The sequence below is a fragment of the Typopeltis vanoorti genome, chromosome 18 (genome assembly GCF_054136105.1).
Source record: "Typopeltis vanoorti isolate ZY-2024b chromosome 18, IOZ_Tvanoo_1.0, whole genome shotgun sequence".
Classification (NCBI taxonomy): domain Eukaryota; kingdom Metazoa; phylum Arthropoda; class Arachnida; order Uropygi; family Thelyphonidae; genus Typopeltis; species Typopeltis vanoorti.
In genome coordinates this window covers 57,486,630-57,502,493 of record NC_143566.1, presented here as the reverse complement: position 1 = coordinate 57,502,493, position 15,864 = coordinate 57,486,630, and the positions used below count along the sequence as shown (strand labels likewise).

The window sequence follows — 15,864 nt, the reverse complement described above, 5'->3', positions numbered from 1 at the left end:
TTCAGTTTTTCATGTTGTTTGAAATTGTAGTTTGAATAGCACACTGGTGCTTGCATAGTTAAGTTGTTTCAATCTGATGTATATATTTCTGTTTTTTGTAAACTAAAGATTTTTATTTTGGTTATAAGGTGTTTGAAGACTCTTAATGGGTACATTGTTACATTAAATGTACATGGGTACATTTACATCTTGTAAATTATTAGGTTAATTTATAAGATAAGATGCTTATGTGATATCCTAGGATACGAATTTGTGCACAAGCTAGATTTGGAGTTTAGTTTCCATTTTTTCTTTTTGTTTACAAATTAAGTGATAGAGAGTAAGTATGTAAAAAAATATGTAAAATATATAAAAAATATATTTAAAAAAAACTATTTGTCTCAAATGGAAAATGTGATTCTGACAAACTAATTTATTCAACATTGTTTGTTCTTATCCAAAATTCCCTTCCATATTTTTTCCTTAGCCTCTTCAAGTATGTGGAACCCTTACTAGAAAAATCACTGTGATTCTCATATTCATTTTTCTCTCTTTTTATACTTGTACTATGAGAGCTTTACTCTAATCATCTGGAATTCGACCCTCTAACCAGATCCACTGAATTAGACGTGGTTAGAGGGTAGAATTTTGAATCCTATTTGAATTATGCAATGCAGCCACTGTAAAACTTTTATACCTCCATGTTTCAGTACTTCTAATCAAATATATAATCTACCTCAGCTACTTTCCACATTTCAGGTTTTTGATGTGTTTTCCTACCCTCACATATTGATATGTACCCTGATCGCATTAATTACTTTGATTTGAATTACAGTAATTACTTTAAATGTTTACTACTGCCATGCTGTCAACACTTGTTTTTCATTTAGCATCTTTCAAAAATATTCTTCCAGACATTTAAAATATCTTTATGTTCAACATCATCTTTATCATCTCTGATAAAGGCAACATGAAAACTGAAGATAAAGATTTTTCTGAGATTTTTCAAGGGCAACTTCATGACAACTCATCTTTTCTACTGATATTTCTTAAGGCTGAAAGTGCTATTTTGAATTTTGTTGACAGTGAGTTGGTGTTAGATATAGATCAAAGATGAATGCAAGGTTTGGATTCATACTTTTTTGATAAATAGATAATGGACTCTGGAAATAAGGATGAAGAGCTGTTGTTGCAATTTAAGTGTAATTCAAGACAGTGAATTTTTTTAAAAAACAGTTAATCCAAATGTTGTGATTCACATTATCTGAAGTTGATAATGAAAAACACTGAATCATACTTTAAATGTGCAGTAAAACTTAAAGAAATAAGGAAGTTTATTTGAATTTCGTTTGTTAATTATCTTTAGAAATGATTGGCTAGACAAGGCAAACACCTTTCTGAACATTTTGCCTGTATTAAGATATACTATGTATTATAATGCCTTTAAGTTAATTAATCTCAGTTTTCAAATGTTAGACATGCAAGTCCAAATTTTTGGATAAAGCAATGATTTCTTATTATTAAAAATAGATTGCTAACTAATAAATCTCTTTCTGAATGTTATTCCTGCATCGTTATATAATTTGGAGCTTAAGTTGTCATCTCCTAGTGATTTTTACTTTGTTTCTTTTAAACTAATTCTGGTAATGTTGTTTTCCATTCTCTCTTTTTTTTCCCCAATTATCAGTCCATAATTCCAAATAATTTAGAAATTCTATTGTTTTTAGTTCACTGTTTATATTTACATTTTCTCTGATATCTGTACCAAGGCATTTCAAAATTTTATGTATGTTGAGTTTTATGTTCTGAATTAGAAACAAATTATGTTCCACAATTGTATGTATTTTTGACTTCTCTCTCTCGCTCAGATAAGGTTTTTATACATTTGTATTCAAACCTTTTGTATTTCATCTTCTAATCTCTTACTTATTAACCATTTTGCTTCCCCCCCCCAGTTAGCTGAATTCACTAATATTATTATTTTATAAATATTAAAATACCTTTCATTTCCATTGCCTGATGTGCTTGAAACAGTTTTGTGTTTGTTCTTAGAGTGAGATTCTCAGATTATTTAACATGTTAAATAATCAAGGAATCATCATCCAATCATTAAATAATCAACATGTATACATAACAAATACATATTATCTATAAATTGCATAAAAACTAAAATGACTTTGCTAGAAGTATAACACATTTATAAATTACCGTATATTATTGCGTATAATGTGAACCAGAAATTTTATTTGAAAACTAGCCCTAAAATGCCATGTCCACGTATAATGTGATCTGTTAATCTTGTTCCATAACATTATAAATAATACAATACGAATTAACGAAAGAAATATTTATTTTAAAACAAAATGTCAAAATCCTTTAAATTCTTCTTCATCTTTTGAGTCAAATATTTTTTTTATAAATTCATCTGTAGGGATTGCGCCATCAGTGTAGCAGTTGTCATCGTCTTCATGCTCTCCATTTTGTTGTGCATCATCCTCGCTTTTGTATATAACGTGATCTTCGGATCCATCCATTGAATTACTTATTCCACATTTAAGAAATGAGTGTTGAATCATTTCAGATCGTATCGAATCCCATGCTTCTTTAACCCAGCTGGTGACTAGGGTGATCTCAGGCTTCTGAAAATTTCCACCCTTTGTCATCTTCACCAAACCAGATGACATCTATTCTCTCAATTTTTCACGTACGTGATCTTTAAACAGCTTATTCAAGCTGACATCAAGCGGCTGCAAAAACAGAAGTTAGACCACCCGGTATGACTGCTAGGTCTGTACATAGCTCACGTGCTTTCTCTTTCCTCTTTTAAATGCGCCCGGAACATATCCCAGGCTAGCATACTTTGTTGACGTAACAAGCTACCTGGACGTATGTTCCATACTTGATCCAGCCACAATTGTACACCTTCTTCATCCATTCAACCTTTCTGATTGGCACGAACAATTACACTTAGTGGAAATTTCATATGCTTCGGAATTTTCTTCCTTTTAAATATCACTGTCGGCTTTAATTTGGTTCCGCCTGCCATGCATGCTAGAACAATGGTAAAATGCGTTTTTTTATGTCCCGTTGTTTTTATGGAGACACCCTTTTCACCAACTGAGTTTACTGTTCAATTCCCAGGCATATGAAAATACATGGGCGTCTCATCCACATTGCCAATTTGGGAAAGTTTGTATCCGTGACACTTCCATAATTTTATGATAAATTTATGGAAGGACTGCACTTTTCTTCAAGCTGCTTTGGTAACTTCTGCACAATTTTTGTTCGGTGTCATAATGTTAATGCTTTGCATTCCATAAATCTGTCGCACCGCGAAGCAAGAAAAGATGAAATACCTGGTGTGTCCTTGAATTTACCATTCTTGAGTTGTAGAGCTCGAAAACGAATTGCATTTCTTGTTACCATAATGCCATCTTGTCGTTGTGTCAAAATCCATTCATTTAGCTCTTCTTCGAGTTCTGGAAAGGATGCTACATCTCCACGATGGGCACGTTTCGTTTTGGGGATTTTTTCAAGACTGTCTTTTTGCTTACGCCAAAGTCTAATATTACTCTCTGCTACACCAAATTCTCTCATAGCAACACTGTTATTATGTTATTCTGCAAACTGCATGACACGCAATTTAAATCCTGCTTCAACAGATGAACGTTTACATTTCTGTTGGCTCATTTTCAGGCTAGGTTTGTTTAACGAATAATATTTAAATTGAACTGTGGTTAAACCGATATACCTAACTGTGCTCTATCTATCTCACTGTGCTCTATCATTCGGGGACCGCGAGTGCATTGTATCTGCGCATAAAGCCAGTAATGTAAGTAGCTTTATGCGCAGATACAATGCGAGTGGGTCAAGTAGATTTGGTTGCATAGGCATTAGGTAGTATATATTGTGTGCGCAAATCTAATAAGATGTTACATTTTTTAGGATCTGCATATGATGCGAACCCCTAACTTTAAGTAGTATTTTTTACCATAAATTTTTTCATTATACGCGATAATATACGGTACATAAAAATAAATAAAAACCATACCTGTTTCACTCCAGGAATTTTATCACTGTTTAACTTGTCCATATCACTGTCAAATACAGCATTTACATGATTCTGTGTCTGATGCCACACATTATGGAACTTCTCGGCTGGAGTTTTACCAGGTTGTTTGATTAGTGATGCCTAAATTATAAGCAAACCAATTTGAATAGTTAAGAGGAGAAGAAGAGTTCAGAAACAAATTTTCATCAGTTAATGACAGAAACAAGTAAATATAAAATGGGATGTATTGTTATGCTGCAACCAATACTGGAAACAAATATACAAGTACTGCATGTATATTCTAGATAGATTAGAATATCTAAAAAAGTCAAATAATAGCAAATCAGCATGAAACAAAATAATACACTCAAGCTTCACATAACAGAATTGTCAGAAGAGAAATGAAGGACAATGATATGAGATTTGGTTACAGTAAAAACTACTGAGAATGCGTGTTGTGTGTGTGAGAGAGAGAGTCTGGTAACAATGTTCCAGATATAGTTCGGCTTGTACTTCTTAACATTAAGAAGCCTTTCAAGATGTCTGAAAACTTCTAGAGCTTCTTTTAAAGACTAAGAAAACAGAAAATCAGGATGCATTTTCTATAAAATAATGTGACAGCTCACCCAAATGATGTGTTGAGTGTGTTAAGAGGATGAGATGCCGATTTCTGAATGCCATGTTCCTATCACATTCATTTAATTTTGACCAAAGTGGACTTTCCATTATGCTAGATCATAACTTTTTATAAATCTTAGGTTTAGACCACTATTCTGGTGTTGGATGGTGAGTGTATAAATGTTACTTTGAAGAAAGATTCTCACAAAACATATCAGTTGTGAAAAGATGTCAATGCTACCAGAAATCATTTCTAGAGTGTGGTGATGATGTAACAAGTAGTATGTATGTAGAATTTGTCAAAACTTTCTAGTTTTGGCCAAAAAAAGACTTCCAGCTATTAATGCATTTTTTATGACAGTTTCTTGGAAAGAGCATTGCAGAGATGCAACATGCATCAAAACTTCCACATATACATACATTGAAAATATTATGCCCACCAATCTAATAACCCACAGATGCCAGAATCGCCACTATGCAGCATGACATGGACCTGTTGTAAAAGGAAACTACCACATCTTCAGTTCCTGTAGATTTGTGAGTGTTTGAGGTAGAGGATTCAAATACTGGAATCTTTCAATCTATATAATTTCCAAAATGTTCTATGGAATTCAAATCCAGTGAATTCTATGGCCATGGTAATATCTCTATGTTACTTTCATGACTGACAAACCACTCTCACATGGCACAGCATATCATCTTGCTGTACCATCTGGAAAGACCGTGTCACCACGATGAGGTAGACCAGATTAGCTATGATGGATTTTGTAGCATTCACAGTATGGTCCACCGGTATCCTGATTCTATACCACATTGCTGCCACATCCTGCTGCAAGAAACAGGCAGGAGGCAGAATTAAGATATCAAGGCAATTCCATTCCCCAGGTTTTTGCCTACTTTCTCTTCAAAGGTCTCCATAAAGAAGTTAGCCAGGGATGGAGAAAGTGGGGAACCAATGACTGTTTGTACATCTGAAAAAATAACAAAAATCGTAAGAAAATATGACCACACAACTAGTTACAAACCACATAACAAATTGGCATTTCTTATCTGCTCCACCAAAGACCAGCTACTTCCCCTAGACCTACCTGGAGTATACCAGGTCCCTTGCAGTCGCAAACTGTCCTACTATGGCCAAACAGGCAAGACAGCCAATATCAGGATATCTGAACACCAGGACTACATCCAGTATCCCCAATACAGCCACTAAGGACTTGCTGACCATGCATTGAACACCCACAACAGAATATGTTGGAAGAAGGCCACTTTATTACGTCACAGCAAATACCAGTACGAAAGGCCAGTACCAATACATATTGTTTTGTGATCGCTGAAGATGGCAATGTAACATTGTCGAAATATAGGTAATTATTAAAGTTTTTATAATTAATCATTTAGTTTATGTTGTCATTTCCTAAAAATTTAGAAATATATCTAACCAACATATAACCTTATCTACAAGAACAGCTATACAGTACTGCTCTTGAATGGAAAATATATACATCTGAACACCCCATTAGGGTATATATCAGGAAATTAATGATGATATTCCATGTTAAGAAACAGCAACTGAGAATACTAAATAAATTAAAACAAACCATATTAATCCTTAAGGTAGAAAAAAACCACCAAAAGCTTGAAATACAGAAAATCAACTGGAGTAGATAATATTCAACCAGAAATGCTTAAATATGAAAAGCTTTGCAATGGCTACACTACATAAATCAGATGACTTGGTCAGAAGTTTCAATTCCAGATGAAAAATAGTTCCCCATCAATTAAAAAAGGGAATAAAGCTTAATGTGAGAATTACAGAGGAATTTCTCTACTAAGTGTTCCAGGTAAGATTTATGCAAGCATACTTGAAAAGGTTGAGAGAAATTGTGGAGGAGAAACTTGAAGAACAAGCTGGGTTCAAGGTCAAATAAAGGTTGTTAAGATCAGATTTTCACTTTACCACAATCATCATCATCAAATTCCTGATAGTACCCTCAAGGGGGTGTACAGGATATGATAGTACTACATTTCATGTAGTACTATCTTCAAGTGTTTCATGTAGTACACTTTAACCACAAATAGTTGAGAAATCATAGAAATATGATAAGGATCTGTAATTAAATTTTGTAGACTGGAAAAAGCATACAACAAAGTACCCAGAGGAAAGCTTCTCTATACACAGTCTCTATTTAAGTTTCCAGCTAGCAGATAGAATTGAAGGAAATACAGGAAGATGGTTTGATGTGAAATCATGGGTAAGACAGGTGCCCATTATCTCTGCTCTTATTCATCACCCACATGGATCGCATTAAATCTGATACTGAAACTGGACATATGCTTCATGCTTTGAACTTGATATTAAAATCGGAACTTGCTTTATAAACAGATGATGTTGAACTCCTAAACACATCCACTGTGAGACCAAAGGATTCTTTAACTAAAATGCATAACAGCTTTACAAATTTTGCATGATAATCTGCAATAAAAAGACCAAAACTAAAAAACTTAGCACCACAGAAAACTTCAGCTGCATTCTCAATGGAGAACTTATAGAATAAGTAAAATATTTTAGCTATTCTGGCACAGTTTTTTGTGAAGATGGCAAATTGAATTTTTAAATATACTGAAGAATTAGCAAAGCTAGTATGGTAAGAAAGCAACTGAATAAATTTATATGGAATAAGAGAGAAATTAATCAAAACACCAAAGTAGCAATATATACAAAGCAATATTGAAATCAGTTTGAAGCTATGGATCTGAGAGTTGGGCTAGAAAGGAAGCACTTGATCAAATACTAGAGACCACAGAGTTCAGAGAAAACTTAGAGTGGACAGATGGCATGAATCATATTAAAAATGAAGATATTAAAATTTAACTTGACATTATTGGCATTCAAGATTGCATGAGCAGGACTAATCTAAGATGGTATGGCCAATTAAATAGAATGGATGAGGAAAGGTTAGCAAAACAAGTGTTTGATGCCAAGGTGGCAGGAAAGAAACCCAGAGGAAGACCAAGGTCTAGATGGATTGATTTAGTCAAAAGTGCCCTAAAAACAAAATGTTAGATAAGACATTATTGAAGTGTTGACAAGTAATAGACTAATTAGGAAGAAAATTGTAGATAGGAGATTAATGATAAAGTAAACTTAATCATGTAGTGCTGTCATATAGTAGCCTCTTGAGGATATATCAGGAAATTGATAATGATTAAAAAATCCATATAAAAGCAAATAAGCAATTATTTCAAAATTCTTCTCACTTTAAATTCCAAAAATAAAAGAACATTTTAAACAAATTGACATAAAAAATTAAGCAATGTAGAAGTGCATAGAATTTCAATAAATCAAAACAGGTATCTTTTCAAAAGAATTTTAAAATTAATTATTAAATATCAACCTTCAGTTCATCATCTTCAATTTTGTCCATGAAGTCTGTACTGTTAGTGCCCTTTGATTTCATAATCTCCATCAAATGGCGAAGAAATGTTGCATCTTGAAGAACTTTATTCAATGTCGCTGTCTGAGGATGTTCATACTTTTGTCCATGAAGAACACTTAACTGAAAATCACAGAAACCAAAATAAATATAACTTGATAACACAATGTGCTGCACAATACATATATCTAAAAATATTTTATATGATTTGTGTGTGTGTGTGTGTGATAATCCTATATAGCTGAAGATATACAATATTAGTACAGTTAAGTCTATCTGGTTTGAATAAGATTCTTTTTTGTGGTAAAACAAAAGGAGATACTGAATTTTGCATTGATAGGAAGATGCATTATATATATTCTCCTTATATATATATATATATATATATCAATTATCTTTAAATTATCCTTATATAGATTTAATTATACATTAAACCATCTTCCTGTACTTCCTTCAATTCTAACTGCTGACTTACAACTCAAATAAAGACTAAGTATTGCTTGATATAATGCCCCATTGACACCATATAACTTTAGCGTTTTAAATAGCTTCTCTCTTGGCGCCCTGTCATATGCCTTTTCCAAATCGAAAAAACTTAAATACAGATCTTTGTTATATTCCCATGCGTTCTCAACTATTTGTCGTAAAGTGAAGATCTGATCCTGACAGCCTCTATTTGGCCTGAATCCGGCTTGTTCTTCACCAAGCTTTTCTTCCACAATTCTTCTCAACCGTTTCTCAAGTATACTTGCATAGATCTTGCCAGGAACACTCAGTAGGGAAATACCTCTGTAATTCTCGCATTCAGTTTTATTTCCCTTTTTATATAATGGTACTATGAGAGCTCTACTGCAATCATCGGGAATTCGTCCCTCTGTCCAGGCTTTCTGAAACTATGCAGCGCAGCCATTATAAGACTCTTATACCACCATACTTCAGCATTTCTGGTCGAATATCATCTACTCCTGCTGCCTTTCCACATTTCAAGCTTTTGATGGCATTTTCTAGTTCAAGTATGGATATATATTCCTGACTGCATGCCTGGTCAGTGTTTTTTACCACTGTGCTGTCATCACTGCTTGTTTCAATAAGCAGTTTTTCAAAGTAATTACTCCATACTTCAAGGATATCTTTTTCTTCTGTTTTCATGTAATATGTATAATCTCTAACTCCTTTTACAGCACTCTTTCCTCCATTTCTAAGCTTCTTCAACAACCTCCAGAATATCTTGCCACCTTCTTGATATTTATTTTCTATATTCTTGCCAAAGTCCTCCCATGACTTTTGTTTAGCTAGTTTTACACAGTGTTTAGCATTCTTACATTTGTCTCAATGCAAGAATGTAATTCTCTAACTGTATTCTCTAAAAGCACAAGCTGACTTATTTGCCAGGAACTTTTGATATGCTTTCTTCTTTTCCTTCAGTGCCTCTTTAACTTCCTGTGTCCACCATGGAGTTCTAATTTTTCTATCCTTGCAGACAACTTCACCACATGCCTCTCTAGCTGAATCAATTAGGGCTTTCTTCAAGGCTTGCCACTGAATCTCCAAGGTTTGATTCCTGTTCTCAAACGCTTTCATATTTTCTTCAATAATCTTTGTGTATTTTAGTTTACAGTTCACATCTGAGAGCTGCTCAACTTTTATTCACTTTAAAACTTTCTTACATGTTATTCTTTTCAATATGAAATTCAATTTTATTTTGCTCAAGACTTAATAGTGATTGCTTCCAATTTCAAATCCTCTGTACACTCTGGTGTCCTGCACCAGGGAGAAAACATCACTATCAACAATAACATAGTCAATGAGACTTTTCTTATTTCTTGCCTCTTCTCTCCATGTGAATTTGTGCACATTTTTATGTTGGAACATGGTGTTAGTAATAACCAGTCCATGTCCTGAGCAGAAATCCAACAGATATTTGCCATTATTATTAGCTTTGCTCTTTTCTTCAAATTTTCCTATAAATTTTTTGTATGTCTCACAATCATTTCCTACTCTGCTATTTAGATCCCCAACAAGGATCAACTTTTCCTTTTTCATTGTGTCAGTTGCTTTTTCTAAAGCCTCAAAAAATTCCTCCACTTCTACCTTAGTAGAACCTTCTGTGGGACCATAGGCACAAATATGTCTCATTGTCCAGTTCCCCATTCTCATATTTGCCCACATTACTCTACTTGAGACTGACTGCCATTCAGGAAGAATGGCAGTCAGTCTGAAGTATTTTGTGTTGAATACTATAGCTACTCCTTCTTTTCCTTGATTGTCATTGCCTGAATATAACATTTTGTATTTATTGCTCAGAAAGATCTCACCAGTTTTTGCTATTCCCAACATGGCCCAATAAAGCAGAATCCACACATATTCAACAATTTCAGCAGGCAAGATAGCAAACAAAAAAATCCATGTTTTCAGTAAAAGTTATAAAGTAAATTCCTAACATTTTTATAAAATTTTTCTGTGAGGCATCCAAATAATGATTAGCACATTCAGACTTTGATTATTTCTTCAAAACAGAAAAACACTGAATTTTTATTCATTACTTAAAGAGAAAAACACAAACATGCATGTATGAATGCACACACACACACACACTAAATTTAAAGGAAGTTAAGAATAAATCATCAGTTTGTTGTTCCTTTAATAGTAGCGTTTACATAGTTATAGAATTAAAAAATGCATGCTTGTTTGTTACAAATTACTAGTTACAGAAGAAAGTACTTACAGGTCTAAATCTGGAAGGGGGTACCACAAGGACATCCATAAAGAAGATATCAGCAGGATATTCAAGAGATTTACTAGCAATATGAAGAACACCAAACAACCTTGACAGAAATGGTTCTTTCTTACACAATTCCCGCAAATGATATCTAGCTTCTACAGGAGTTATGTAATGCTGGTCTACATAACCCAATTCTTGACTTAAATCAATCTGGCTTTCATTTTCTTGCTCAAATGGATCTACAAATTCATCATACTGCCTTCAAAAGAAAAGTTTTCCTGATTATTAACTTTAAGTAATTTTAACTGTAACATTAGAAAAATTTAGTGCTACACATATGTGAATACACACAAACGATTTTGCCCTGGCTAAAACTTGCTAACCCTCTGCTACAAAAGCTACTATTTTAAGTGTTCTGAGATAACTGAAAAATCATCAGCAAAACTTAAAATAATTGAAATTGATTTATGGACAACATTCATATTTGGTTCTGGAGCTTTTTGATTTTTTTGTTTGCTTGTTTTTTTGGTTATGAGATACAAACAACAAAATGCGCAATAAATCATTAAATGATATACAGATAGCACTAATTCCCGCCCCTCCCTCCACCATCATCATTAAATTTCTCGTATGCACCGTCAAGTGGTGTATACAAGATATTAAAACAGTACTATAGGATTAAGTGTACATTATTACTAACTTCCTATCGACAATTTTCCTCCAGATTAGTCTGTTATTTTTCAAGACTCCAATAGTGTCATATCTTATTCTTTGGTCACCTAATGCATTTCTAACATTCAACAAGATGGTGATCATCTATAATGCCTTTTCTCTCCAATAAATAAATATTGTGCTACACCTTTCTTCGTCTATTCTCTTTGGTTATCTGTATGAGTAGGTATGGCTATCTGTTTAAGATAGCCATACCTACTTCTTAAATTAGCTTTGTACAAATATCCTTGAATGCTAACAATGTCAAAAATCTCCTAACTCGTTTTTAATATGATTCTGCACTCCAATTATTTTCTTCGAACTTTCCATGTTTGTAGTCTTTTTGATCAACTGTTATTTCTAACGTAGCTCCCAGCTCCATAAGTTAAAACTGGTTTGAACTTTTGTATATTACTATAGTGTTTTAGCTAACTTCTCTTTTATATCATACATTTATTCAACCAACTTTCCATCATACCAGCTTTTCTTATTCCACTGTCTCTTTCTATTTTTGGATTACCATCTTCACTAAAAATTGTACCTAAATAGTTCAAATGCTTTATTCTACGGGTTCTCCATTAAAAATGTAGTTTTCATATTTTCCATGTTCTGAGCAATTTTCATGGATTGTCTTTTTTTATTACAGATTTTCATGTTAACTTTGTTACAATAATTATTCAATTCAGTTCCAGAGTAGATTTATAGATGTATAACTTCAGCAACATAATGCAAAGAGGAGAGTTGAGTGTTACAGATTTTGATAAGAAGTTTAGTTCCACTTTCATAATGTGATCTATAATAGATGAATAAAAATGAGAGATAAGAAAGTTCTTGTCTTACATCCAAGTTTACATCAAACCATCTTTCTGCACTTGCTTCAATCCTGACTGCTGATTTACAACTTAAATATAGAATATCCATTGTTCTGTATAATCCCATATAACAGTAGTGTTCAGAACAGCTTTTTCTCTTAGTATTTTGTTATGCTTTTCCAAATCTAGAAAGTTTTTAAAGACAGTCTTGTTATATTCCTGTGATTTTTTTTCCTTACAAGGATTATTTCAGTTATTTAGTCAGAATAAGTGCAAATACATGTAACTAAATACAAAAAAAAAGTGGGGTCAGACCATGGAAAAAAAATAGCAGAAATCACTGGCAACCCATTTGATACCAATATAGTGCCAAAGATCATGATATTAAGAATGGCTAGTTGAAAGATGCACCACAAGAAAGAAAATGTGGACAACATTCAAGTATTTTGCTTGCCCTTGAAAGGCATTGCTTGAACTATATGTAAAAAGAAAGGAGTGGGAGACAGAAGCCAGAATCCCTGAAGAGAGGTAACATGTATACAGTTTATTTGAAAGAATAGACTGGTTTAGAAAATTCCAGTGTTAGTAGGACAAAAGATTGAGTAATCTGCAGGATAGAAGGACAGTTTGTGTCAGGTCATTACTAACAGCAAATACTTTGGCATCTCTTCCAGCTTAATGAGCTGAAGAAGGGAAGCCAGTAGGGTTGTGAACACAGAAATCTCCAATGAAGATGACCTCAGTATTTGGGTATATGGACTATAGAAAATCAAGTTTGTAAGATAAATAATCAAAGAGGGATCTGAGTAATCAGAATTTAAGAGAATCACAGAGACAGCAAAATATGCAATAAGCACAGCAAGGAAATTTTAAGCCATAGTATATCAAAAGAGAGCCTTTAGATTTGGTATTCTGCAGAATGTAGTTTGGATAGAAGCAGTTGAGGTTCTGTATAAAGGTAATAGGTCTTGTTTAGATGTAAACAGTAGTACACATCACTGATATTTGTATTGAGACCATCAGTGTTGATGAAATGGATGAAAAAAAAATTGTATATATTGTGCATGTGTTTCTTTTGGTTGTATGTTTTTATATATATATATATATATATATATATATATATATATGTGTGTGTGTGTGTGTGTGTGTGTGTGTGTAGAAAGTATTTTTACCTTGGGTAAAATTATGTTGAAGATACCAAGCAATTTTAAACTTGGTTTTACTCCATTTCCCAAGTAAGCAAACAGACAAAAAGTCAAGTTTGCGCCTGCAATTGATGCAAGTCTAACTGATCCTACAGGTAGTGCAAGACTAGGGCAACTCGTGGTAAAGGTGGGGCAAGCTCCGATCACTAATCTTAATATTTTCCCTTAATGCCAAAACACATTTCCAAGAAGGGGATGTATGATGTTTTGTGTTAAGGGCAAGGGGCCACTACCCAGACCGGTAAAACCAAGTTTAAAATTGCTTGGTATCTTCAACATAATTTTACCCAAGGTAAAAATACTTTCTACATTTATATCTCCTCCAGAGATTTTTGTTTAATAAGGTTAAAACACCTTATGGTAACTTGTTTTGGTAAAATACTTACAAGCTCTGTATTACTAAATCTTGGTATTCTAGCCTGGCTCCCACTGATGAGGCCTCAATAAAGGTCGAAACCGGTCTGGGTAGTGGCCCCTTGCCCTTAATACAAAACATCATACATCCCCTTCTTGGAGATGTGTTTTGGCATTAAGGGAAAATATTAAGATTAGTGATCGGAGCTTGCCCCACCTTTACCACGAGTTGCCCTGGTCTTGCACTACCTGTAGGATCAGTTAGACTTGCATCAATTGCAGGCGCAAACTTGACTTTTTGTCTGTTTGCTTACTTGGGAAATGGAGTAAAACCAAGTTTAAAATTGCTTGGTATCTTCAACATATATATATATATATATATATATATATACACACACACACACACACACACTTTTATTGTGTTTCTATGATTCTACGAGAGATTTTCTGATCTGCAGTGTTATATCTATTTATGGAGTTTTTCATGGTTGCTGATGTCAGAAAGTTAATTACAGAGATAGGTATGTAGTGTGGATGTCTTCCATATAATGAACACCCAAGCTATATGCATGACCTTGACAGATTCCTAAGGATTATTATACTCCTGCTCCCTCCAGACACAATCTGACAGAGCACTGTGGATTTATTTGCTAGCTTGCTATGAAGCCTCATGGTGGGTTACCATCAAGGTCCAAGTCTCTAGCATACTAATGGCCAGTGTGAAGAATTATTTTACTAGAGTACTCTTGAATGAAGGCAGATGTATTTGGCTTTCCCTTGAAAGGTATTACCTGCCTTGTATATAAAAAGAAAGAAGTGGGAGCAGAAGCCAGAATCCCTGATCTGGGGATCACACATGGCACCAGACTTCAGGCCTGCAATAAGCAAGGTAGTAGTGTTTCTTCTGCTGATAACAGCTATCCGTCACTTAGAATCTATATGGCATTTCCTCCAATAGAAAAAAGCATCAAAATCAAAATTAAATTTTAAATGTATTACATTCCTTTCTATTGCTACTGCCTGTGATTCCAAATGCTAGTTCATATACATTACCGATAAAAGATTGACTGGTTGGTGAGTCAGTCACTTGGAATTACAGATGAAGCAATTAAGGCTATGAGGTCACCATATGAGGCCACAAAGGTGGTTCCAAGGCTGCTGTTGAAAATTACTGGCCAATCAGCATAACAGGAATCATTATCAAGGTCTTAGAGAAAATAGTCAAGAGGAAAATACAAGATTGGATAGAAGAAAATAGGATACTGTATCGGGGACAGCATGGTTTTGTGAAGGGTAGGTCATGCCTCAGTAACTTGCTCACGTATTATAACACAGTGACGACTGAACTGGATAAGGGTAATGGGTTTACAGTGATTCTGCTGGACCTTGCTAAGGCCTTTGACAGGATACCACATGGAATTCTAATCAGTAAATTGCAGCATATGGGAATGGACATAGGGTTGGTGAGATGGATAGGAGGGTGGTTGACGGAGAGATATCAGAGAGTGGTTTACTCGGGAGTAGAGTCCACAAGACGGCCTGTGACTAGTGGTGTACCACAAGGATCTGTTCTTGGACCACTGCTGTTTAATTTGTTCATAAATGATATAGGAAAGGATTTGAGAGGAACAGTTCATTTGTTTGCGGATGATGCGAAGTTGGGTAGGGCAATAGTGAATGCAGATGACGTCAAAATTTTGCAGGATGATTTGGATAGATTGGAGGTCTGGGCTAGGGAGAATGGATGTCAATTTAATGTGGCAAAATGTAAGGTTATGCATTTTGGGGTGAAAAGATGGGAGGCAGTTTACTGCATTGGTGGAACCGTGCTCCAGGAAATTGATGAGGCACGAGATTTAGGAGTGTTGGTGGATAAGGAATTGAAATTTAGGGGACACATTGCAAAAGTGGCCAAATCAGCTCATCAAATCACTCGGTTGCTGAAGAATACGTTGACAAGCAGAGACAAGCAGGTTAT

At 34.3% G+C, this 15,864-nt stretch overlaps 1 protein-coding gene across 1 annotated transcript in view; it reads right to left on the bottom strand.

Moving 5' to 3' along the window:
• Nucleotides 1–15,864, bottom strand: part of Polr1A (RNA polymerase I subunit RpI1) — a 352,992-nt gene that overhangs the window by 283,918 nt on the left and 53,210 nt on the right. Inside the window, exons 6-8 of the mRNA XM_090408580.1 lie at nucleotides 10,808–11,063; nucleotides 8,044–8,205; nucleotides 4,031–4,171 (exon numbers count right to left, since the gene is read on the bottom strand). Coding sequence (XP_090264706.1) covers nucleotides 4,031–4,171; nucleotides 8,044–8,205; nucleotides 10,808–11,063 — 559 coding nt within the window. The remainder of the gene's footprint in view (nucleotides 1–4,030; nucleotides 4,172–8,043; nucleotides 8,206–10,807; nucleotides 11,064–15,864) is intronic.